This window comes from Eptatretus burgeri, chromosome 15, assembly GCF_056783735.1.
Source record: "Eptatretus burgeri isolate ZD-2024b chromosome 15, Ebu_testis_v1, whole genome shotgun sequence".
Classification (NCBI taxonomy): Eukaryota; Metazoa; Chordata; class Myxini; order Myxiniformes; family Myxinidae; genus Eptatretus; species Eptatretus burgeri.
The window spans coordinates 1,471,643-1,498,546 of NC_140975.1; the positions used below are offsets into that span (position 1 = coordinate 1,471,643).

The following is a 26,904-nucleotide window of genomic DNA, read 5'->3' on the forward strand; positions in this document are numbered from 1 at the left end:
GATTTTTGAAAAAAAACCGAACTTGGAACACACAGTAACATGTAGGTGAGAAAATAAACAGTTAAAATGGGACAGATAACGACCGGAAACTTAACTTTGAGATCGTCAGCAGGGAGCCCCCAAGGAGACCTGCCAACGCTCCAAACCCAGAACCGGAAGAGAGATATATAGCACAATGTGTAAAAAGTTGTGGATGGATTCGGATGAAACTTGGTGGTCATGTTGGGTGTGTGACAAGGAAGAATTGATTCAATTTTGGTGAATATCCGGATCCGGATCTGGATACGAGAATTATTTAATTTTTAAAGTGATTCTTCATCGGGTCAAAAACGATATGGCACTGTGTAGCATGATATTTCAAAAATGTATTGGGCCATATTCTCATGGATCAGGCATTGCGTGGTGGAGGTATGTGCTCTACCGACCCTTCTAGTTTATATTATGAAATTAGAGGAAGTGTTTCTGTTATACAGTACCACTCCAATTAAAATGAATAAAAGTATGTGATCATGGAATGATTCTAATGCAGATGATCCAATCACAGCTTTTCTTCGTTCTATTGATATCAAGAACAAGGAAGTAACACAACAAACTGACAGGCTTTTCCACTTTCACATGAATACAAAAATTTCTTTTATATTAAATGTACAGTGAAACACTAACATTGCACCAGCTTATTGCAGATAATTCAAAAGGTACAGAAAAATAATACAAGGCACTGTGAACTGTCTCATTTAACAAATAATAATACAAACGTATGGTTCTTCTCCCAGACTACACCTCTCACCTGTTTTGAACACTCATCCAGCACTTTCTCTAAATAATTATAATCAGTGGTTCCAGCCTTGTTTTATAATGTCAAGTGCCATAATCTAACCAAACAAAAACATCAGAGAGTAAGGATGAACTCTTTGTTAACTTGAATAAACACCAGTTATGGTAGTTAAAGCCAAGGAAAGAACATTACTACAGTGAATCGTTGTCAAACAGAAAACCCATCCTCGGAGGTGGTCGAGTTGTACTGAGAGGCAGGACTCGGCTCACCTTCCACCAGGTGGAAAAGACGCAAGAGCTCCTGATAGCGAGTAAGCACCTGTCATAGCACAAAACAGAGGGTTCCATTTAAAAAAGAGGAATAGAATTGAAGGAGAGAAAAAAAAATTCCTCAATAAACAATCAAACCCAAAACAGCCTAACGTGGCAACAGACTAGAACAAACAAAAAATCCCAACAATGTGCAAGCGCGCGCACGTGTGCGCGCGCACACACAATGTGATGCAGATTATATTCCCAAACCACAAACATGATGTCGCACACATTATTTACTCCTGATCAATCAGTGGACAAAGATCCCTAGAAGGCAAAAGATAATAATCCTCCCACCTCACCACTGTAAAACATATCAATTTCATTACAAGGTAGATCAATAAAAACTTACCTGCACTGCATTTTTCCCCTGCAGTCTGGAAGCCATGGTGGCAAAGGCTCGTAGGGAAGTCCCAAGCTTCCGGCACTCGAAAAGCACAAGGCGGTCCTCTTCCCTGCATCAACCAAGTGAAGAAGGCAGCACGTGTCCTCAGATCATGACCCATAACAATGGAATCCAAAATTTGTAGTTTCATATTTGGAAGCCAAAGCAAGTAGAACGTCATTGTATTACCAAGGTCATGGTAATAAGAAGGGCAACAAACCAAACTTAATGGACATTGAGAGGGGCAAAAGAGGACAACAAACCAAACTTAAGGGGCATTGAGAGGGGCAAAAGAGGACAACAAACCAAAATTAAGGGACATTTAGAGGGCAAATGAGGATGACAAACCAAACTTAAGGGGCATTGAGAGGGGCAAAAGAGGACAACAAACCAAAATTAAGGGACATTTAGAGGGCAAATGAGGATGACAAACCAAACTTAAGGGACGTTGAGAGGGAAGTATGTATGCATTTTAAGTCAGGTATGGCCTGGCAGATGGATGGAGATTTGGATCGCGTGCTGAGGTTCCCATCCTATATTGCAGCCACCCAACAAAGAACTGATTTGATTATGTGATCTGATGTGGTGAAAAAGGTTATTATAGTTGGGCTGACCGTGCCATGGGAGGGAAATATGGAATGTGATCATGAGAGAAAGTTGTGGAGGTATGAAGACGGAGAAGTGCATGAAGATCGTGGTTGGAAGTGTGATGCATTTCCGGTCCAACTCGGTTGGCGAGGTGTTGTGAAAAGATCTGTGCTGAAGAAAAACACTCTGGAGTGCACACAACCGGCCGTGACCTGAAGACGATCGGAGTACAATCGGAAGTCAAGAACACCATCAGTCGATGACAGGAAGTGGCAGAAATGGAATCAATGAGGATAGAAATGCAGAGGAGAGTGCAGTGTGAGTAACATTCATCTATCTACAATTCCAGCAGTGTATGTGTGTGTGTGTGTGTGTGTGTGTGTGTGTGTGTGTGTGTGTGTGTGTGTGTGTGTGTGTGTGTGTGTGTGTGTGTGTGTGTGTGTGTGTGTGTGTGTGTGTGTGTGTGTGTGTGTGTGTGTGTGTGCTGTTTCTCAACAACCACTGGTCCGATCTAATTGAAACTTGCCAGGTATATTGCTGGGGCCCTGTGGATGTCCCATTTCAAGGTTTGATATTAATCGGACAAGTGCTTCGCAAGTTATGGCCATTTATTTACCAACCAATGAAAGAACACGTTGCTGCGTAAGCGTGGCTGCGTAGGCTGGTGCGCCGCCGGCCGACGATGACGTCACGTGCCGGTTACAATGGGGATCGGTGCCTTAGTTACCGTGGCGTAGGAGTGGCAATGGTCAATGGCAGCGAATGTCATGGCAAGCAAAGACAGGGAGGTAAACTTGATTTTAATCAACTCTGTGTGTGTAATTATCACAGCAGTTGTTACTTCAATGCAAGCGATAATTCGTGGAATGCATGTGAACATTCCGTACGGGCACGCACCACTTCCGGATAGTGATGACTTAATATTGTTACGAATTCTGGCCCGTCCGGCGTGCGATCGGCCGCTTGACTCAAATGGCGACCGCGTCACCCACCGGAACGGACAATTCAGTTGTGACCCTCTCGGAACAACGCCGGGAGCTAGTCACGGGTGGGTCTTTCGACCTCACCACAATCGTGCCAATCGGCCACCCACGCAGGATAGGGTTGTTCGCCAAACTCGACCTACCTAAGTACCTGCGCGGGAAGTTAACCGGGCGATCGTACCTTGCCGCAGGTCAGCCTAGGACACGAACCACTTAAGCGGTCCGTTCCGTGCTTCAGTGATAACCGAGCGGTGTTATCGCTGACCTCGACGGACGTGATCATTTACCGGGTATTAAAACCCCTCCACTAATTATTCCACGAGGTAAGGTGGCACTTTCAATGAAGGAAAGGACGCAACGACGGGATACAGTTCAACATGCACATTTATTACACTACAGACGTATTTACAACAATCATGCACGTATGTACAGGCAAATAGAAGCAAAAGTAATACGACCAACTAAAGCAAGGTACAAGCACTTAATCAGTTTTACTTGTCGGACTGGCGCCACAAACACACATACAAAAGCCCAAAGAAAAGAAGAACCTCCCTTGTTGCGGCCGGTGAACCGTCTCCTGCACTCTCCGTGTCCGCTCTCGCAGGTCCACCTCAGGCCGCCTGCGGCGCCCTCCGTCCGCGTCTCCCACCAATAGGCCTCGCCGGGCCACGAGCGCGGGAACGAACGAGGAGGAAGGGAACGCGAGTTGGTTTGCGGATCAACCGTCACGAGGAGAGAGCATACGCGAGGACCAGAGATATCCAAGAGGAAGGAACGCATTCACCAAGGGGCGAAGAAGAGAAGAGACGAGACGAGACGAGACGAGAACGCGTCCCGCCCGTGTCCGTCCTTTATGGAGCGGGGCTCCGCCCTTCGCTCCGCCTCATTTCAGGCTCCACCCCCCTTCTGGGAGCCTCCCAAAAAGGGGCGTTCCTCACTCCCGTCCGCGTCACACCGCGTGTCCATCAATCGGGAGCGAGCTGCCCCACCCCTCCCCTTCAGACCAAGCACGGGGAAAAATGGTGGGAAAACCCCACAGCCTTCACAAGTGGTTTTGTTCTGCCAATCCTTTTCGGACGGTTTCTGTGGTGCGGAAACCGTCTTACCGTGGTCCGCAGAGGATGGCGTTCGTAAGCGGGCGTAGTGGTGAAGATGGTGGTGATTGTTGTGGGGGTGGTGTGAGCGTGGTTGGCGTTGTGGCGTAGTTGGTGGTGGTTGTTGTTTGCGTGGAGGTTTGTGGCAATGGTGGCTCAAAATAACGATAGATAAAGAAAACGACTAACTAAAGCGTCACAGCCCGAATGAATCACACATATTCCCTCTAAACAACAGGTGTGGGCTAACTACACATGAACTTATCGATATATCTCACCTGAGGACCCTTTATGGTGTATTGCTAATTTCCACAACCGTAACAATATATTCTAATAATTTCTCGATTTCTTATGCGCATTTATAGATAAACACAATGCCCCAATCCAGTCGTCGTCGTTTACGAGAACGAAGGAACGGCCTGTGTGTTGTTTCTGGCTAGCGGTTTGAAAGTTTTGTTTGGAGGGGGGGGGGGGTTGCACGTACGGGCAAGCATGTATGGGCACACGAGAGCGAAGGAACGGCCTGTGTGGTTGTCTCTGCTCGCGGTTTGAAAGTTTTTTTTTTGGTTTGCACGTACGGCCACACGAGAGCAAAAGAACGGCCTGTGTGTTTGTTGTTTCTGGCTCGCGGTTTGAAAGTTTTTTTATTTTTTATTTTTTTTTTCACATACGGGCACGTACTAGTGATATGAGAAGGTGAGTTTAGTGGGAGTAATATGTATGACCGTATTTGGTTAAAGCCATCCAGTGGCGTTCTCTGATCATGTCGGCCGATGCCGCTCGGTGATGTATGTGCTGCGCTGCCAGGGCCACCTGCGAGGATTCTGGAGTAGGCCCCATAAGAGTGTTGATCCAGCTTAACAGAGCGGCATTGAGCAGTGTCTAAGTGCCATATGTTTTGTTCAGTAATGCGAGCTTGGCCTATGAAAGTACATCATTTTCATACTTGTTGGTCTCCTTCCAATTGCAAGCAACATAAAGGCATTCATAATTGGCACAGACAGTTATTTGTCAAACATCACTTTTTGGGGGTTTCATTCCAGCAGCACTCCAATGGATATGCTTCTCCTTTGCTCCCACCAATAATATAATACCAGTTCCCTTACAACAAATTTCAACACTGGAGGAGGCCATTAGGCTCATCAAGCACGTGCTTTAGTTGCCAACCTATGGTTGTTTGTGCTCTAACCTTTAAAAATGTAGAGCATTAAGCAAGGAAGCAGCAAATCCTTTTTAAAGTCTTTGAAATGACTTGGTCAGGGTCGGGTTCGAACCACCGACCTCCCAGACTCAGAGTGTATGCTCTAACCATTCCATCAATAATTTGTTTGGCACCAATGAAGGCCATGAACATCAAAAAAAGTCAGAGTGGTATCATTGAACATCTGCCAAGTCTTCAACACTGTCTGGCATCCTGACCTTCTCAACAAACATATTTTTCAGTTTTTGAGGGCACGTCAAACGCTAAAACTCAGGGACCATTGCTCCCGCATCAAAAGTAATTTGGTGGCCTGTCTTCTACAGTCTTCTTTGTGGTCTTCCATCCTCTGCACCTTCAATACTCTGTGCCCTGCCCTCCTTCCCTTCCCCCAGGTTTCTCTGGAGGGCACACAATCGGCCAGTAATCTACTTATAGTGAAACTCCCAAAATCCAGGCTCACTGCTCACCGTCTCTCCTTTGTTGCTCTTTTCTCTCACCAGTTGAACCAACTTCCTTGGTCTGTTAAATATCACTCTTCTCTCCAGGGCTTCAAACATGGCTGTTCTGCTCCTCATCTGGTCATTACCCATCCAGTCTCATGATCTTTTGTACCCTCATGAACTCTCCCCAAATCCAGCTCATCCTTTCGAGGTTATTGCGTTTTCTCCCCTCTCCCTCCTTTTCCTTTTTTAAAATTTTTTTTTACATTGCTCTTTCATCCCTGATTTTCCCTTCCTTTTTTTTTATCAGCCCCTTCTTGCTGTGTTTGAGCTTGTACCCAGCTAGTTTACTCCCATGTGTATTCCTCCCCTACCTTTACCCTCTCATTCTTCCCCTTGTCCATTCTTCCTCAAAGTGTCCCTCTACCTTGGTACTGGTGTGTTTCCCTGCTTTCCACTGAATCCTGTTGTTTTCTCATTTTCCCGGAGTCTCAACTTTGTACACAACAAAACTTCCACTACAGACCCATTTACCCCCCTCAGGGCAGAAACAGCACATTGCTTTGAACGTTATTTTCATCAACGCATCAGTTGAGGCTGCCATGCCACAAAGCAGTGTTTGGAGAGCACTCTCCATCACTTCATTAACAATTCCACATTATGTTGAACAGCCAATCAGCGATCTGGCACATTGGCAGCTGCTGCTTCCCTTGCTTCAGACTTTACAATCATCAATAACTGGCCTTATTCCTGCAGCATTCAATCCTGCAGTTTCACAAATTCACTACACCTTAAGGCCCAGTCACACCTTGATGTTTTAGCCAGCAATGGCAACGTATTAAAATGCATGTAAAACGCTGGCTTACGTTGAACTTTTGATGTTTTTTTTTTTTTTAAGATTCGGACGTATTCATACCGACTTGGTCTTATGCATAACGTATTAGAAACGGACACAGAACGTTTCGTTGTGTTATAGATAACTTATACCAACGAATGCTGAACCTGTTGTCGGCCTTCACAACCTATGCCCAACGATAGTCTAACTTAGGCATAGCGCGTTGCACGCATCGCCGACGAAGACGTGGCGTAGGTTATGGAAAGGCTGCCGCACAACGATTCAAATCATAACCGCCGCAGAAATGGAAGTGTCAACATCGCAGTCACACCTTGGCGATCTTGCCAGCATATGCCGACCTCTGAAAAATGAGTCTAAAACGCTGGCGCACGTCGAATATGGTATGGGTAAGTTTGGTATGCGCAGGGCCGGATTTAGGGCAGGCCCACAGGGCCACGGCCCGGGGCCCCGCGCAAACGCAAAGATTACAAGAAATTCTGCTATTTTCCCCCTTTTGTTTGTTTGTGAAAAAAATCTAGTTCGTTTGTGTAAATGGTCAGTGAATCACAAAACAAATACTCAATATCCCTGTTAATTTGGCATCTGTTTGGTTATGTTTATCATTTATTTTACATCTTTTAACTTACTTTTTTTCCTTTCCACTGATCTTAAGAGCGCAATCTTAAGGTCTACCACAGAAATAGGTCACACGAAAGAAGTGAGGGTTTTCCCAATCCCAGCAAGCTATGGCCGTCTCGATTTCATTTTTGCAAAATTACACGCCCGCCCTGAATCTATGTTTGCTATGTACTGCACAGGTGTACTGCTTGGGTGGTTATACTATAATTGTGTAATTCAAGTTTACACACCGGATAATATTTTATTATATTTATAAGGTGTGTTGTGCCGCCACACTGTGCTGGTTGACTAGTCATGCATATTGATTGTTGTTGCTTCCCTGTGGCTTCGCCTACCGACAGCCAAGATATGCCGCCGCCACACTGTGCCGGTTTACTAGTCATGCATATTGATTGTTGTTGCTTCCCTGTGGCTTCGCCTACCGACAGCCAAGATATGCCGCCGCCACACTGTGCCGGTTGATTAGTCATGCATATTGATTGTTGCTGCTTCCCTGGGGCTTCGCCTACCGACAGCCAAGATATGCCGCCGCCACACTGTGCCGGTTGATTAGTCATGCATATTGATTGTTGTTGCTTCCCTGTGGCTTCGCCTACCGACAGCCAAGATATGCCGCCACCACACTGTGCCGGTTGACTAGTCATGCGTATTGATTGTTGTTGCTTCCCTGTGGCTTCGCCTACCGTGAGCCAGGAGACGCTGTGTTAAAAATGTCGCCATGCCATGTGGTTTTTTTGCCCGCTGCGATGAAAAATGCGTTTTGTGCCAGACTATGGCCAACAACAGTGTGAGTGATGCGTTTTGTTTATCGTTCAACACCAGAATTTTGTACTGTGACTTTATGTCGGCATGAAACAGTTCGATGCTCTAGTTTTACCGACGAACTTTGACAATTGTGTTACAACAACAACCTAAAGGAAAGAACTTGCAACTTTGATGTGTAGACAAATGTAAAGCTCTGCGGTCTATTCTAGTGACTCTAATTTGTTATTGTACCGTTACTCTGATCAGTGATTTTAATATACATCTTGTACATGTATAACGATCACCGTAATATCTGTGTCAACTTACTAGAACATTTTATTTTTTCTTTTGCCCAGCCGAGGTTGGTGCATTTATATATGAATACTTTTATAAGCATATATGAAGTGAAAATGGCTGAGGCCCTGAGAGGGCCCCGCGTACTTCTAGGGCCCAGGGCCCCGCAACACATAAATCCGGCCCTGGGTATGCGTGAATAGAACGCTAAAGTACGCTATCATACGTCGTATTAAATGGAGTACGTCTTGTAATTTAAAACATGTTGAAAATTTTACGACGTACTTGCCGTACGACACACGCTCCACATGTGATGGGAATAAGTTGTACGCACGATATGCGATCGTTGACACACAGACACACGTTACTTGAAAGGTACTCATAAGTCGAAACACATCAAGGTAATGGTTAGCGTCAGTGTTCCAGACTCCCGGTTTTTTTTTTTCTTCGGTATGACGGTGTTCAGTATACAGTGCGGTTATGATTTAAATCGTTGAGTGGCAGCCTATTAATTATATCATAACTGCACTAGAAATCGAAGTGTCAAAATCACCATCATACCGAAGGAAGGAAGAAAGAAAAAAAAAAAAAAAACAGGAAGTCTGGAACACTGACGCTAAACATTACCTTGATGTGTTTCGACTTATGAGCACCTTACAAGTAACGTGTGTCGATGTGTGTCACCGATCACGTAACGTGAGAACAACACGTTACTCTTAGGTTAGAAATAAGTTTCGGGTATGCTAAACATTACCTCGACGCGTTTCGACTTATGAGTAACTTACAAGTAACGTGTGTCGATGTGTGTCACCGATCACGTAACGTGAGTACAACACGTTACTCTTAGGTTAGAAATAAGTTTTGGGTACGCTAAACATTACCTCGACGTGTTTCGACTTATGAGTAACTTACAAGTAACGTGTTTCGACATGTGTCAATGATCGCGTGACGTGCCTTCAACTTATGGCCAGCGTTATGCGGAACGTGTGAGTCATACGCTGGCATAAGTCTTAAAATTTCAAGCATGGAAAATTTGAGGACAACCAAAAAGTACAACGTTTAAAGCCAGCGTACAATGATGTATGGCAGTGTTTTTCAGCGTGCTCTCAATGTTATCAAAACTTACCCATTACGTATTCAACGTGTACCAGCGTTTTAGACAAATTTTCCAAAAATCGGCATAAGCTGGCTAAAACGTCTCGGTGTGACTGGGCCTTTAGGAACAGCCAACTAACCAACCCACCTGTCCACTTCCATGACAAGGCCCTTGGAAGGCACTGTCCCTTGACCTCTTGGGTTTCACCATATACTATACCGTCCTTCCCTGGGCTGGTCACATTAACAAGCTGACCTCCAGAGCTAGCTATAGGACAGGCTTCCGATGCCAAACCAAGTCCATCCTGAACCCAACTGAAATGCCCACTCTGCCAACAAAGCATTTGTTTGTGGCATTAAAGAGCAATGCTCTCAAGTGTGGGCTGCTGCACCAGCATCTCACTTCTAAACTAAGTCAGTCGAGTCCAAAGCATTAGATAGTGTTGTGGTTTTGGAAGACATTGGGGAGTTACAATCAACAAATAAAGGAATGCTGGAGTTTAGCTATATCCCTAGTATTTTGTTTAGTTAGATTACCTCTTCCCTTGCATCAGTAGAAGGGAAAGGTGCATTGTGAAAGTAGATAGAAATATCCCCATTCTTCTCTTCCTCATTCTCCAAATCCGTCCTCGAACCTCATTCTCAGACGCCCATTCTCAGACCACTTGTCTAACATAATGCATTACAAGAGCGCTTCGACTATCTAAGCGGCATTTCACCACTTTGATCGCTTAAGCAAGGTTGCAAACTCAGCAGTTGGGCAATCGCGTGGACTTCAGACGTACTGTACAGCCCTTCCACTCACCCTGTCATTGTTTCACCGAACAAACCGGCAGCCCTGCCCATCGCATTTCGGGGATGAATCACAATAGCTGAATCACAGCTATTTTTAGAGCTCGCATCACAGCACTGGCATTCACCACACCTGCCCTCTGCACCATACAACTTGTTTGTTGCATGCGAGCCATCCGGCTCACATAAGGGTGAGGCCAGGGTCGACACCGTACCCCACCGACTTCGCTTTATCTGGCCATCAACCCTTGCTTATCTTTCTTCCCGGAGTGACTGAAGCACCAGTGTATATAGATTTGTGGTCAGATGAATGACAAAGGGGCTTATGTGTTTAAGGGTAAGATCTTTCTTTGTTACAGTGCTTCTGCTCTATAAATGATTGTTTGTTTGTACATACATGCCTTTTGGTAAACATGACCGATCATTGCCAACCTATCCGACTGCCTCTTTCTCTAATGGTTAGACATAGAATGTGAATAATATATGGAAGTTTTACCCCAGTTTCGCGAAGGTCAGAGACTAGCCGACATCCTACTTACGGTATCGCTCGGCCGTTCTCGATTTATAGTAGTGGAGTGTCGAGAGCATAGTTCCTTATCTGGGGGGATGAATTTGCCAGAAAGGTAACGCGGGAAGTGTACACGAGGACCCTACCTAAATTAATTGTTTCAGATGGCATCCGTGGTTTCTGAAGAACCCATCGTGCCACGGAGTTATCTGTGGCTCATCGGCTTCAGGGTCAAAGATCGGGAAGCAGGTCCAAGAAGCCCGTCGTGACCCGGCCGGTAAACCCATAACAATAAAATCGGCATCTACAACTGAGGAGCTGATGCTCATGGCTTGCCTGCAAACAATTGACACAATTTGGTCTCTGTATGCTCCACCATTTCACTAACAGCCTTTTACCCTTTTTTAATCTCTCTATCTCTCCTCCTTCCCCCCCCCCCCCAGGTCAGCGAAATGAGTACCAGTGTACTGATACAGGGGCACAGCATCGGAAGCACAGCATCAGCGGCCCCAACAAAATGATAGCTACTCAGCAGTCAAGCTTCCATACGCACGAAGAAGAGGACCACCAAGATCTCTTCTCATCAACTTTCCCAAATGCATATTATGTTATGTCTGAGCTATTGTCCATGTACACTTGTATGTACACTACAAGGAAGAATGGGAGAAAATCCCCAAATCCAGATGTGCAAAGCTGATACAGGCATACCCAAGAACACTCAAAACTGTAAATCTCTGCCAAAGGTGCTTCTACAAAGTATTTACTCATGGAGTTGAATACTTCTGTAAATTAGATATTTCTCAATTTCATTTTCAATCCATTCGTAAAAATTTTCTAAAAACATGTTTTCACTTTGTCATGATATGAGGTATGTTGTGCAGATCGGTGACAAAAAATTTAAATTTAACCCATATTAAATTCCGGCTGCAACACAACAAAATGTGATAAAGTGGAGGGATGTGAATACTTTCTAAAGGCATTGCATACAAGAAACTCACCTTGTCCACTTCACTAAGCGCTCTCCATTTTCTATCACCACATTGTTGGCTGGAAGGACCTTTGAAGGTGTCGCATTTTTCTCTCCATCATAGCTTCCCAATGTTTTGTGCTGGTCCCTGTCCTGATGAGAGAGAAACTGTGGGATACCTTTTGGAATCTTGCATCGGTTAGCAGTCATTTTCGTGCACAGCGAACAATTCTGGACTCCAGAACATTCATGGTCGGCAACAGATGCAGATCGTTTGCTACGATGGACCATCGTGCTCATGTTTGGAGACCGAGTTTGCACAACAGTTGCCTCTACCGTTGCTGGACAAGGAGTGAAATTAGACTCCTCTATTGTAGTACTAGGACTTGGGAGAGCTGAATGTGGACTGGGTGACTTGGTTTGCAGGGAATTGATGTGATTATTCAACATTATAGAGTCAGACAACCGATCATCACCCGTGCCTCCTTCCATTGTTTTTAATGTTGCTCCTTTCTGCCTGGTCAATGAGGGTTTTATCACACACTCACTTGTTACTTTTACATTTTCAGCAGTGACCGAGTCATTTTCGGTTTTGGTCTCAACAGTCAAAAAGTCTTCAGAACCACAATGGTCCATTAAACATACTTTTGATCTTCTGAAAGCAAACGCCTGTTGATTGTCTGATGTTACTTTCTTACTTTTAGCCATACAAGAGCCAATCACTTGCTGCAGATCGAGTGTTCCAAAGGGTTCCTTGGTGCATTTTCTCATCATCTCTGCGTCCTGTGACTGTGCAGGATTGTTTGTTGTCAATCCATTTTGTCGATTAACATCGGTTCTTTTATCTGTTCCTTCTGGAATTTCTGCCTCTTTCAAACTCACCACATCCTTTATTGGTGACATATCCTCAGTAATCATATCAGGCTCAAACTGGGCATTCTCGTTAAAACATGCTTCCGGTAACACTTTCGTTAAACCAGCGCCTGAAGTGTTATTGCATTTACTATCATGTGATGGCTCAAATAATAGAGAGTCCTTCAATGGTGAGAGAAGAGAATGGGATAGTTCAAGGTCTGCTTGCAGAATGGTAGAGATGATGGGGAGCCTGCCTTGTTCACTTCTCAAAAACGATTCTGCACAGCCTCGGATTTTAGAAACAGACCCTACACATCTGGCATTCCCAAATGGGTGTGCTAGCACTGGCTTAATGGCCTGCTGTTGACTTTCTGTGGCTCTGACCAATGCCTTAAATGCTTCACCCATTACTTGCTCTGGAAAGATGGAGAAGCTGACACTTTCTACACTTGCAGGTGTGTTTTTTATTTCTGAAGAAGTGGGACCAAACATACTTTTCCCTGGTGTTGCAGGACAACCATCTATTTCAATATCACCGGTATCCCAAAGGCGCTGAGCGAGCAAGCTATCACAGGAATCCATATCCACGGTATAATCCACCATCGTAACCGAAGTAGGAACCAGATTGTTACTATGCTGTTCTGAAGAGCCAATCATTGGTTTAAACTGCATTTCAGGACCCTTTGGTAACAATTCTTTCTGCTTCCATTGTTGTTCATCTGTGGAGACATTTAATTTGCTCGACGCCACTTCAGAATGCCTTTTACTTTTTTCCATTGGTGGTTTGTTATGTTTTTTGGCAAGAGGTCTACAAGCATTTTGACAAGACATTTCTGGCAATTCTTTTTTGCTCAGTTTTGGAATTCTATAAGTGTTCATGTCTCCAAAGCCTTTGTCATAGCAAATCCTTAAAACATCATTGGGTTCATTGGCAGGATTGTTCCGAACACTTTCTGCAGGCAACACAGTTAATTTTTTCTTGCTATTATCACAAGCTCCATTGTCAATGCAAAACGATTGTTGAGGAAGTGGTCCTTCAGCACTTTCATCATTTACAAAAGACACACGCAATTGTCTTGTTCTTTGCTCCTGTATTTGTTTGGCTGCATGACCAGAAGGACAAACAGACAACAAAAGGTTCTGAACAATGTTGAACATGCTATCGAGTTCCTTTTGAATAATTTTAAATAAAAGCACTTTCATGTCACAAGGCTTATCTTGCAGCACTTGCTCAATGCACTTGCTTTTTTTCAGATTGCCAACAGTCTGTTGTATAAGTGTCAGGATCTGACATCGTAAAGCCTCGTGCGATCGCCAGTCTAGGATCTCCAAATTGGTGGGAAACTCTCGAGAAGCGAGACGGAGAATGCCCCAAAACCTTTCACATTCAAACTGTTTACGAAGTTTGCTGTAATGACGTTGCACTACATCCCTGGCAGCTTGTAAAGCACTCATCACTGTTGTGGAAAATCCTCCAGCTTGCTGCCGATTATCATCATATTGTTTCTTACTTGCATGGTTTTTGGTTTGAACTTGATCATTGTATATTTCACTTATTTTTGCCAGCGACCCATCCCCATGATTGTCTATCACATCTAAACATGTGAAGGGTTCAAGACCAAGTGATGTCAACCGCTGGGGACCCTCATCCCGTGCCGACCGCAGCGCCACCCGCCGCGGAGCCGCCAACCGTGCATGCTGCCGGGTCGCCTCGACCGGCGCTGGCCGCCGGGGTGCCTTGAATGGCACAGACCGCCAGGGTTCCTCAAACGGTACAGACCGCCGGGGTGCAGAGCTCCGGGACATGGACCTACAGGGCGCCTCGACTGGTGATGACCAACAGGATGCATTTTCCTGCAGGTGTTTGGAATTTTGAGATGATCGCAAATGTTCTTTCTTCTTTGTATAGTGTGATGCTTCACTGCCAGTTCTGTAATGATCAAAACTTTGGTTTTCTTTCATTTTGTCCTGGTGGTTAACAACCCACAGGTGTTGTTTGCTGGAAGTTCCATTCCTGTTTTTATTTTGGCTTGAAAGGGTATTAACTATGCATTTTGATTGTACAAACAAAGAGAACTCTTCTTCACTGTCACTAACAAGTTCTCCTTCTTCAATATCTGAGGTCTCATTTCTCTCCAAAATGTCATTCTGGCAGTGCATATTTGAATTGTTTTGCACATTTTCACTTACAGATGGTAACTGACATGAAGGTGTATTGTTCAAATGATTCTTGTCCACTTTCTTGCCATTATCATAAAAGTCGCTCTTCTCAAATAGATTTCTCTTTTCATGCTCCAGGCCAGCAGTCATTTCACTTCCGCAATTACCTAAAAGAAAAAGAAAAAAAGAAAGACATTGCGGGTGAAGGGAAAACAAAGTTATTGTGAAGGCAATTGGTTCAGGAAGAGAGTGATCTCAATGTGTATGTTATTCAGAGTTTACAGGCTAAGTATGCCACAAATTTAAGTGAGAAAGTAAGTGTGGACAAACAAAGACGGACAGACAAACAGATAGACCCAAATGCAATACCTTCTCCTTAGTCCAGTAAAATTATAAAATACCTAGAACAAATTGCTTCAGAAGGTTTTTTGGCTTTGACTGGTTCATTGGACCCCACTGAACATCATATCGAAAGTTATCTCAAAGTTACCCCCCCTAAGGGCCCTAATTTGCATAAATGAAAGATGGCTGCCATGTCAGAATTCAATGTACAGCAAACTTTTTTCTGGGTGGTTTTAGGGCCCATAAATGTATTACCAACAGATAGGAATGTGATATCAATCTATCGAATAAGGCTACTTCCGTTACGATATGACATCACGATGACGTAGTATTACGTCATGTCATGACGTAGTCCCTGATTTTCCTGAGAATAGACATTTTGTACCTTGTTATTGTAATTACCTGTAGAATTTGGTTTTGATTGCTGTTTCTTTAGCTCTAGAAGACTCTTTGGGACCAAATACTACCAACTTACATGTAGTCCAATAAACCAGCTGCACAACTTAGCTCAGCCCCCGTGAGTTACAAGTCCGTGTCGTCCTCAGTCACGTCAATAGCTGTGCTATTGGAACAGTCATCACCACGACATTCACTACAGGCATTTGTACATTTCAGGCCTTGCTTTCTGCAGCTGCATCTGTTTGTGGAGCAGTCTCCTTCACACTGGCACCTTATCAACTTTAGAATATTGTGAGGAGCAGGCTGACAGTCCATTGTTTTAGGTATAAGTTTGCCCTGCAGATCCTGCCATCCCCAATCTACTGCCCTCAATGCACATTCCTCATCCTTTGACATCCAACATTTAGCTTGGTAAAAGGCTCGATATATGTGGTACTGTCCGGCATCCAGTGAGGGTGGAAGATTTTGTATCTCTACGCTGGAAGCACACCTCACGACTTTGTCCTTGAACTTCCTTATCCTCAGTGAATCTAAGGACTCTGTGTTCTTGCCTCCGTATAATTCTACTAGGACCTTCTCCTCCGAGGTTTTCATCTCCTCACGAGTGGAACAATCCAACACTTGCTCCAGCTGCTTTGCAAACGAAGAGCTTGACATCGCCTTTTTGAGAGGTAGTCCCTTGCCAATCCCGTACAATCTCGAAGTTGTGTCACAACCTCCAATGGCATGGATGATGGGTAACAGGTAGCAAAGCTTTTCACCCAGAGAAGTCTGCAAAGCATTGATCTGCCACTCTCTAATTTTAGTGTTTTTATCTGGTTTCACTGCTTTGTCCGATCGAAATGTCAACTCATTCATGTCCTCTTCAGCATGGTGACAAAGTAACACCAGAAGGTCGATGTCTTCTCCGATAACATGTGTAGCACCAATTTTTGCGCACTTCACCCCAGTCAATGCAATCAAAAGATCAGCGTCACCTTTGGAGTGCAATGTTTTGATACCCTGGGTTTGGAGTTTTTCAGACAGGAAATTGATGAATTTCTGCTTATTTTCGACGTTTGCCAAAAGTGTTCCTTTTTCGACTTTAGCGCCATGCTGCTAGGAAAGAACACCTTTGGACCAACTGCACCCTTTGATCGCCTGAGATGAGTCATATATTTTGTGTAGCTGTCCGTTTCATATCCATCGAAAACAACAAGTAGATTTGCAAACGTGTTCACATACTTGACGTATGTAGAAGCTATGGAGTCAAACGTTTCACCCCTTTTCCAGGGAAATCTCTGTAAAAGAGAACCTCCATCGAGGACATTGTACACCGGTTTGCTGTTACGCGTCTGCTGGCCTTCATTTGATGAAGTGGACGGTAGTGCATCAGCCAGTTGTGGCTTGTTTGTCTGGCGGAGAAGACCGTGTTTATCAAACAATGTTGTCGGTTGCGCAGAAAGTTCATATTTCAATAGATCATCCAAGCTATAGTCACTGTTAGCTCGAATTAGCAGCCTCTGAAAAAGAAGCTGAGGGTCAACTTTCAGTTTTTCGCCATCCACAACCAGCTGTTTCATTCCCATTCTTTCTCTTTGTTCCTTCCTTCTGAAGACAAAGTCAAATGCGTTTTGTCCCTCCATTTTGTCCAAGATAGCTTCTCCGACTTTCCTTGCTTCATGTGGGTTACACGAGGCACTTGCAGTCACCCCAGTGGCGACGCTGTGTAATCCTCCTTCTTCTGACACGAATGGGTTGTAGTCATTGAGGTACTGGAAGATCTCGTAAGTGTCTTTATGATCGCGTTCCTTCCGTGCAACAAAAAGGTCCTTATGCTGATCACTAGTACTGTATGTTGCACCTGTAAGTTCCTGCATCGATTCATTGATGTCAGCACAGGCGGGCATTGCAAGAAGCCAGCGTGTCCGCTTCTTCTCTTCCATACCCCGGCCTCTTGTCAAACCCCCTGTGGTTTTGATTGTCCGCTTAAGAACCTGTTTGATGACTAGGTCACTGCGCCGGATTACAAAAAGACCAGAACTGAACCTGTTGTAGACATCAGGGCTTGTTTCTTTCAATTCCAGCATATCCTGAAGATGAATCTGCACCGATTTCACGTCGTGGTTGTGTCCAGATGTGGCAAGATAGGGATGCATGTCCTGGAAATACCTCAGGTACAACTGAAAGTCACCCGTTCTTTGAGATCTCAGAAACATCTTCAGCAAATCCACCATTCCCATGTACTGGATCCAAAGGCTTCCTGTTGGGAACTCAGACAAACGTTCTTTCTCTGCTCCCATTTTCTCCTTTATCCGGTCAAACACATTCTGCTGGCAAACCACTTCGTCAGTTATCTCCTCTACCAGGAAAGCATCACAGCATTTCAGGGCCTCCCGAAGGTCATCTGAGGTATCTGGGACGGCTTCCTCTTCTGAAAAAACTGGTACATCATAGCATCGTGTTAAGAGGATTGCATTTAAAGCAGGGTCTACCAGGAAGTGTCCTCTAACAGCCCTTGCATATGCCTTTCTACCTAACATGTGCGCCACAGCATTGCCAGCATAAACTAGCTCCAGCATTTCCTTCAGGCCCGAACCTTCCATTATGTGACCGATACTGCCAAGGTAACTCATTGCGGTGTGAAAACCCCCAAGTATCAGTATGATTGGCTTGAGAATGCTGGCTGCGTCTTCATTCAGAATGATTGTTCGAGATCTCCACCAGAGAGGCTGGTCGAATGTTACCACTGGAACTGTGCCTTGGCGCTTGCCTTCAGTCGCAACGAAGTGGAGTGTAGAATTAATGCAGGTCATATCAGTTGGGTCAAGATCCAACATAGGAAGAAATTGAACACTATCCTTTCCCGGATGGTCACCCTTGCGCAATGCCTGCATCATTCCACTCCAGCCTGGAGAACGTGGTCTAAAGGACCATGATACTTTCCACAAAGTGTCCAGTTTTCCATGCTGTTCATCGGCTATTCCAACCAGGGGCAATTTCCTGAATACCAATGGAAGGCTCTTCCCTTTAAGGTATCTATCGTGGCGAATTGGAATTTTGGTATCCTCCAGTCCACCTGCAGTTGAGAGGTGGGTTAGTCGCAGAATAGCACCTTATCTTTTTGGCATACCAGGGGTCATTTTCATTATGATGCCCATTGCATGGACTGTACCACGTCCATCTAAAGTCCTCAGATTATGGTCAACATTGTCTGCTATGTACTGACCAAAGTGTCCAGCTACTGGAATATCTGTGCCCTTAAAACAAGCCGCACTTGATTCAAAGTTCAGTACCTCTGAATAGGACACGCATAGCCCATGATTATTCAAACTATCAATTAAGAACCGCGATCCATACTGGTGGTGCATTTGAACAGCAAGACCGAAGGGAATAGGAGCCAGAACAATCCTTGGTCTGGTCATCTGAACAATGCATTGTCCAAGGGTAGCAACTTTGAGATCCTTAGTCTTTCCTGTTAGAACACGGTCCAGAAATGTGCGCAACAAACATGGGACATAATCCAGGTTATCTTCAAGTGAGCTTAATTTGTTACTATCGGGATAAGTCTCCTTTGAAGTTTGAATGCACTTGATTTCATTGCGAACGGGGTCTGCTGCAGCATTTACAATTTGCTGTTTTATTTGATTTTCATCTGTCGACGGGGTATCATAAAATGTCTGCAGTATTTTGGCAGCTTTTGTTCGGAATGTGACCACATCTGGGCACCCGTTTATATTGGTTATTACAACAGAATCACCTAAGTGCTGCTCAAGTTTCTGACGCATATATTTTGGGCTATATGCATCTGGGGTAATCTGGGACATTTTTCTCACAAGGTCTGTAACGGTAGTTTGCTCATCATCATCTTGTCTAAGGTCATAAACCACTTTGAAGAAGGCTTCTTCCCATGACACATCGGCCCTCCGGCCTCGTTTTGATACACTGCGTTCCCTTCCATCACATTGTTGGTACCGCAGAGGAATAGATAGGTTTTTAGAGCGAAAATTAACACTGCAGACATGATGATAGAGAGCGTCCGCAGCCGGTAAGTCTATTGCGTTACTTATTCTATGCCTTACATCTCCAGCCCAGCTATCATAATCACCCCGCTCATCACATGCTTGAACGATAGATTTCTGAAAGTCGTATGTCCTCACTAGAAAACAGTCTCGGTTCTTTCTTTCTGTTGTACGAATCTTTGTACCACAAAAGAAGCAGTGGTCTTTAAATGAAAATTCTGGCGTTCGAGAGCGAAGGCGAGGTGGCTCTGCAGGTATATTCTCCCCTGATGCCTTTCTCTTAGCGGTGGCTATTTTGCATCTATCGATGTGAATCTGCCTGCATAACGTGTGAAGTTCTTGCCCTTCCTTAACTTGGAGAGAGGGAGTTCTACGGGCTTCACTGGCTTCATTGAAAGTCCTCACAGCGCGAGCCTGTTGGATCTTGACTGTTGGCTGTCCATTCCTAAGGCTTTCACGGCAGAGGATACAGATCTCATCCGAAGCACCGCTGGCCAGCTCCTGCTGTTGGTGGTCCATCTGAAGTCAAATGTAATGTTTTAGTAACATATTGAAAGTGAAAGTGCAGAATGTATCACATCAGATGTAACAAAGAAACATAATTGTGGTGTGAACATGATGTAACAATAATTACAATTCCAGAAGTAAAACGAATTCACAGTTATTATCTGAAAATGTACCCAACGTCATTGGACTAAGTAGTGCAGCTGGTTTATTGGACTACATGTAAGTAGGTAGTATTTGGTCCCAAAGAGTCTTCTAGGGCTAAAGAAACAGCAATCAAAACCAAATTCTACAGGAAATTACAATAACAAGGTACAAAATGTCTATTTTCAGTAAAATCAGGGACTAAGTCATAGTGACGTCATACCATAACGGAAGTAGCCTTATTCGATAGATTGATATCACATTCCTATCTGTTGGTAATACATTTATGGGCCCTAAAACCACCCAGAAAAGAGTTTGCTGAACATTGAATTCTGACATGGCGGCCATCTTTTAATTTATGCAAATTAGGGCCCTTAGGCGGGGGGGGGGGGGTAACTTTGAGATAACTTTTGATATGATGTAGAGGGGGCTATAGGGAACTATTTAAAACAAAAAAACCTTCTGAAGCAATTTGTTCTAGGTTCGGCCATATGCAGCATAGTTTTACTGGACCACCTTTGGCGAGGGTACACATCTCAAACACATAATTACAATGATTTTTTTATTCGTAAGTAGCCTGTGGCTGCTTAGCTGCATCATTTTCTGGGGGTGTGGCTGTTTCACTATTACCATGATGACAAAAAAGGCACAAAAACAATAACAACAAAAAATTAAAAAAAACTCTCCAAACCAACCTACCAGTTGTCATCTTTCTCAATTCTTGCCCTCCACATTTATGACCTCCTCCTGAGGGCATAAGTCCTTGAGGTTTTGCAGACGATGCCAATATTGTGCTCAGATGCTTTTCTTTTTGTTTCAGTGGGGACACGGTGAGGCTCAAACTTGTCATAAAATCCATCTTGGGATTAGTCAGGTTAATTTCAACAACCTTATTTTCATCTAACAACTGCACTATATTGCACTGACCTACTATTGGCGATTCTGCTATTACCTTCTCACTACCCATGAAAGCCTTTTCTGCCATGGCTGAGTGTCCCTTGCCAGATGCAATCCCATCTTTCATACCAATTGAAGTGATTCCTATCTTCCAGTTGCAGTTGTCTCCTTTGCCTCCATCTTCAACGTCCATTGTGGTCTGCTTATCATTGCTGACGATAATGCACCCTTCATCCTGTTCTAATTTCGCTTTAATGGAGGAAAGTTCATCTTTTGGGGGGTTAGCTAGTGAGCTACCTTGAGTACATGAATTGCTTGAATTGATGGTTGTAGCTTGCATTTCAATGAGGCATGTTACAAACTGTCCAGCGGAACCTGCTAATGAATCGTTTTGTTCATCATCCTCTCCCTTGTTATTGTTCCTATTTTGGCTTTCCAAGACACAAGTATCAGAGTTCATTCCAACAATAGAAACATGTGGCATAAACTTCCCTTCATCTGCTTGGATTTGCTGGTTTTCATTCGCACTACCTTCAACCATTTCCCCGCCGCCTGATGTCGGACCCTCCTCGGCCGTTACCCTGGCACCCGACGTCGGACCCTCCTCGGCCGTTTCCTTGGCGCCTGACGTAATACCCACCTCAGCCGTTTCCCCGGCGCTCGAAATCGGACCCTCCTCAGCTGTTTCCCCGGCAGCCAAAATCGGACCGTCCTCAGCTGTTTCCTTGGTACCCAAAGTCAGACCCACTTCAGCCGTTTCCCCGGCGCCGAACGTCAAAAACTCCTCGGCCGTTTCCCCGGCCGTTTCCCTGGTGCCCGACGTCTGACCCTCCTCAGCCGTTTCCCCGGCACCCGACATCAGACCCTCCTCAGCCGTTTCCCCGGCACCCGACGCCGGACCCTCCTCAGCCGTTTCCCTGGCACACGATGTCAGACCCTCCTCAGCTGTTTCCCTGGCACCCGACGTTGGACCCTCCTTAGCCGTTTCCCTGGCACCCAACGTCGGACCCTCCTCAGCTGTTTCTCCAGTGCACGATGTCGGACCCTCCTCAGCCGTTTCCTCGGCGCACGACGTCGGACCCTCCTCAGCCGTTTCCCCGGTGCCCAATGTCGGACCCTCCTCAGCCGCTTCCCCAGCACCCGATGTCGGACCCTCCTCAGCCGTTTCCCCGACACACGATGTCGGACCCTCCTCAGCTGTTTCCCCGGTGCTCGACGTCGGACTTTCCTCAGCCGTTTCTCCGGCACCCGACGTCGGACCCTCCTCAGCCATTTCTCCAGCGCCCGATGTCGGACCCTGCTCCACAGTGCCGCCGCTGTCCGACGTCAGACCCTTCTTTATTATGCACCTGGCGTCCAATGCTGCAGTCTCCTCCATCTTGTTCTTAAAATATAAGCTTGCAATTTCTGTTGCCTTGGTCCGGCTACATAAAGTTGTACTATAATTTGCCTTGTCATTGCTGCTCAAGTTTGAACTCTCCCTTGCAATGTCTCCGCGACTTGAGGTTGAACTCTCCCTTACCTTGTCCCTGCTGCTTGAGGTTAGACTCTCCCTTGCCTTGTCCCTGCTGATTGAGGTTGAACTCTCTCTTACCTTGTCCCTGCTGCTTGAGATTGAACTCTCCCTTGCCTTGTCCCTTCTGATTGAGGTTGAACTCTCCCTTGCCTTGTCCCTGCTGCTTGAGGTTGACCTCTCCCTCACCTTGTCCCTTCTGATTGAGGTTGAACTCTCCCTCACATTGTCCCTGCTGCTTGAGGTTGAATTATCCCTCGCATTGTCCCTGCTGCTTGAGGTTGAACTCTCCCTCACTTTGTCCCTGCTGCTGGAAGTTGAACCCTCCCTCACCTTGTCCCTGCTGCTCGAAGTTGAACTCTCTTTTGCCTCCACACTACTGCTTAAGGTTGTATTCTCCTTTGCTTTCTCTTTGATAATTAAGATGGAACTCTCCTTTGTCTTGTCCACCTTGCTAAAGGTTGAATGTTCCTTTATCTTGTCTCTGCTTAAAGTTGAACTCTCCACTGCCTTATTTGTAGTATTCAATGTTGGACTCCACCTTGGCTTGTCTCTGCTGTTCAAGGTTGAACTCCCTTTTGTCCTTTTACAAACATCTCCTCCTGTGCTTTCACTCTCTCTCTCTGAATCCCGGCAGCGTTTTGTTGCACTTTTCCACTTCGATACACAAGATGTCTCTCTGCATTTTTGTACATCCCTACGATTTTTCTCCTTTCTCTCCCTTCCTCCATCACAAATTATTTCAACATCTCTGTTCTGCTCTTGCTTACTTTTGATCATCATACCACCAATGTTTCCTCCATTCTTAAAATATCTCTTTCTTTTTTCCCCCATATTTATTCTGGAAATATTTCTGGTGTTGAAATCCAAAAATGTATCAGCATCCTTTGTTTTACTGACTTTATTCCAATTTTCCTTCATCCTTCCGACTCCACTGGCGGTCTGGCATTGGGAAGCCAGAGTACCTCCATCGTGGTTTAAAGACAATGCCTGGAGCCGATTTGGAAGGTCATTTGTGCCATCTGAAGGACAAGTTTCATGCATTCCATTGACATGCATCAACATTTTCTGCTCCAAGTCCAAACTATCACGATGCTCCTCTGTTGTGGTTGAGGCAGATGCTGGCTGTTCCACAGCCAAACTCTTCAGCGAAGAGCCACTTTGATACTCCAGTGTATTAAAGCAAAGTTCGTCCTGCCTTTTTGAGATGCATTTGTTGTTTGGTGTTTGAAGTGAGACTTTGCCAAAGTCATCACTGGTTGAAATTGTGACCTGTCTTGGGGTCAAACTAGCAATTGGGACCCTCTGCGAATCCTCAATGTCCTTTTCTTGAGATTCATTTTTGTTGATTGTGCACAATTCCTTAGAGGACAGATGAGAGGGTGGCAATGACATCTGACTTGTGGTGAGAGAATTGTTCCCAGGTAATGAGACAAAGCTCTCCACAGAAAAACCTTGAATACTGTGATAATCTTGAGCATCTTGTTCATTTACCAAATGCTGGCAGCTCAACCTGGGTGAACGCTGGCATGTGGAAGGCAGGGAAGAATAACGTGTAGTAACTTTCTGGTGCTCCCTTCCAAAGTATGTCAGGCTGGCAAGTCTGAAAGAACATTCCAAAATGAAACACTTTTGGCACACAACTTCCACTGTGAAAATAGAAATTACCCACCTTTACAGCACATGGTATAAAAGATAACTTTACAGCATGTGGTATAAATTAGATAACTTTACAGCACGTGGTATAAATTAGACAACTTTACAGCACGTGGTATAAATTAGACAACTTTAGAGTATATGGCTCGGGTTTTTATTGTGCACAAAGTCGACGCTTATGGAAGAGTTTGAACACAGAATGACCAGAACACAAGAGAAGTACAACGTGGGAAATATACCAACAGGATGGGACACAACAGAGGGGCAGTAGGGGAAGAATGGAGATCAAGGGGAGGGGGATAGAGGTTGCACAAGCAGGATACAAGCTAAAATACCACAAGGAAAAAAACAGGGATGAAACACAAATGAAACTAAAGAAGGAAAAGGAATATGAGGGTGAGGGTTAAAAATATATATATATATATATATATATATATATATATATATATATATATATATATATATATATATATTTAAAACACTGAAATGGGAAAAAAGGGATGTACTGTAGTTCTGGAGGGTTAATGAGGGTATAACATATCACTAGAATGGAAAGAAGGGTGAGGGGAGTGTCCTGAAGTAGTGGTTAACAGCCATATTGAAGCTCTGGAGGGGAGAATGGGATTGAACAGATGGAGGAATTTGGTTCACATCTGATATAAAGAGGCACAAATGAGTGGAGGTGCTTTGTGAGCTTGGATTTTGGGAGTTTCACCAGAAGTGAGTTACAGATCGCATGTGCTCTGCAGAAACGTGGTGGGGAAGGGGGGGGACAGAGCATGAAAAGGGCGGAGGGTGCAAGACAGCAGGAGGCGGTAGAAGATAGACCACTGACCTGTCTACGTTGAGATTAATGAGCCCAGAAACTCAGCTTTATCATGAGCTATTGCAATGATTTTGTAGACCTTGGTTTCCACTGCATTAACAAATGCAAGGTATGAGGCAAAGATGCCAGGATATGAAAAAACAGCATTACTCCATTGACCTGTGGATATGACCTTGTAAGTTTATTTTAAAAATGATATTTGCTGAGGAAGGCTGCACGACAGAGCAGGATGCCCAGCCAGTGGCTGGCTTTAAAGACCAATGTGAATATCTGATGTGCCCAAGAAAGATCATGGCTGATGGTGAGGCCCAAAAGTTTGAATGAACTTTTTCAAGAGTTCTTTTTAAGGAATGGTCCTTTAGGAGAGACAGAGTGAGAGTTTGAGACTTGTCAGAGCTAAAAGACATTCCGAGTTTTGAATCAGCTCCCGATTCTATCATGGTCAGGAGAGTGGGAATAGGCTACTGCCCACCTATCTGAAGGATGAGCGATGTAACGGCAGAGGGTGAATTCATCAGCAAAGAGATAAAGAGGATTTTCGAAAGAAACAGAGAGGAACAGGACTGGACATAAGACGCCACCTTGTGACACTCGAGACGAGAGGATCACATTTTGAAGCGCGCGCGAACTATGCAAGTGGAAAGAGTTGACAGGGCATGAAGAGGAGGTGGCGTCAGCAGAGATTTTGGAGAGCAAGGCGTGTTCGCAGACGGTGCCAAATTCTCGATATACGTATCGAGATTAATATAGGTTTTGTGCAGTTGTGGATTGTAAACAATTATAAATGACTTTCCAGTAACAATCTTTTTATTATTATTTTAATTAAAAAAAAAAATGAGACAGCCTTTGGTAAAATTGATAAAAGTCTGCAATTTCTCAACTTACAAATCAGTAAACTTTGTGGAGTTTCCTACCATAATCCCACACTCATAAGACATACGTTCCTGGACAGATAGTCTGTACATAATTCGAAAGGTAGGTAAATAGGGGCAGTTAGAACATCGGTTTCATGGGAATCCATTCAAATTTTACCCCAAGTTGACACTTGCACACATATTTTCGACTTTTCACAGCAAAAACATTTTATTTCTATGAATATATATTAACTAGTTAATCAATAACATAACTTGAAAAACAAAACAATACAAGTTCATAAATAAATAAATAAATAAACCTAAAATACGCAATGTAGTATTTATTCGGAGATAGTTTGAGTTGAATCATCATTGTCTATGCTCATACTCTACACTCCTCCCAGCCAATGCATTTTGTAGAGGTTGTGTGGGTGACCAGAGGTGTAGGTGAGGATGAGCAATGCTTTAGGTTTGTTGCGGCCATGGAAATGGACATCCAAGCAATCAGACACACAGTAGTTCCCTGAATTAGTTATTTCATTATTTGTGTGCAGAATCGATTTCCTGCCCATCGTCTCAAGGGATGGAAGACAAATGTGTTGTGTTGATTCAGCTACGTCTTTTTTCTTTATCCAACGACACGCTACGCAACATCTACTGTCGCATCCAGTGTTCTATGCAGTATTTTGTGCTCCCACCGCACTACACTCCTCACCCTGAACCTCTAATTCCCTGAAACATCTTCACCCTTTAAAATGCGATCCCTCATAATGCCCTCATCATCCTCCCACCCCCTCCCCAGCCTCTCAAACCACGCAACCCCCATGGGCAACCTCTGTAAGCACGAAGATAAATCACTTTTCCTGTGCATCATATAATTTTCTTTCTATTTTGATTTAAGTGCATGCATTATAAAAACATGCTCATGATTGCCATTGTGATTCCATCACCGATTGGTTAGCTATTGCTTTATTGGACTGATTAAAGAAATGTACTTGCTGAACTGTTAAATGTTTCCAACCTGCTTGCTTTCGTCCTTTCCTTCATTGGCTCAATTTAATGTGCAAGACGAGATAGACAGGAAGTTCTGTTCCATTGATTG

At 44.5% G+C, this 26,904-nt stretch overlaps 1 protein-coding gene across 1 annotated transcript in view; it reads right to left on the minus strand.

Annotated features, from left to right (window-relative positions):
• Positions 1–609: 609 nt before the first annotated feature.
• Positions 610–26,904, minus strand: part of LOC147011300 (uncharacterized) — a 50,016-nt gene continuing 23,721 nt past the window's right edge. The window contains exons 5-8 of the mRNA XM_085857804.1: positions 20,756–24,069; positions 11,683–14,833; positions 1,439–1,541; positions 610–1,093 (exon numbers count right to left, since the gene is read on the minus strand). Of these exons, the coding sequence (XP_085713930.1) occupies positions 983–1,093; positions 1,439–1,541; positions 11,683–14,833; positions 20,756–24,069 (6,679 nt within the window). The 3' untranslated portion in view covers positions 610–982. The remainder of the gene's footprint in view (positions 1,094–1,438; positions 1,542–11,682; positions 14,834–20,755; positions 24,070–26,904) is intronic.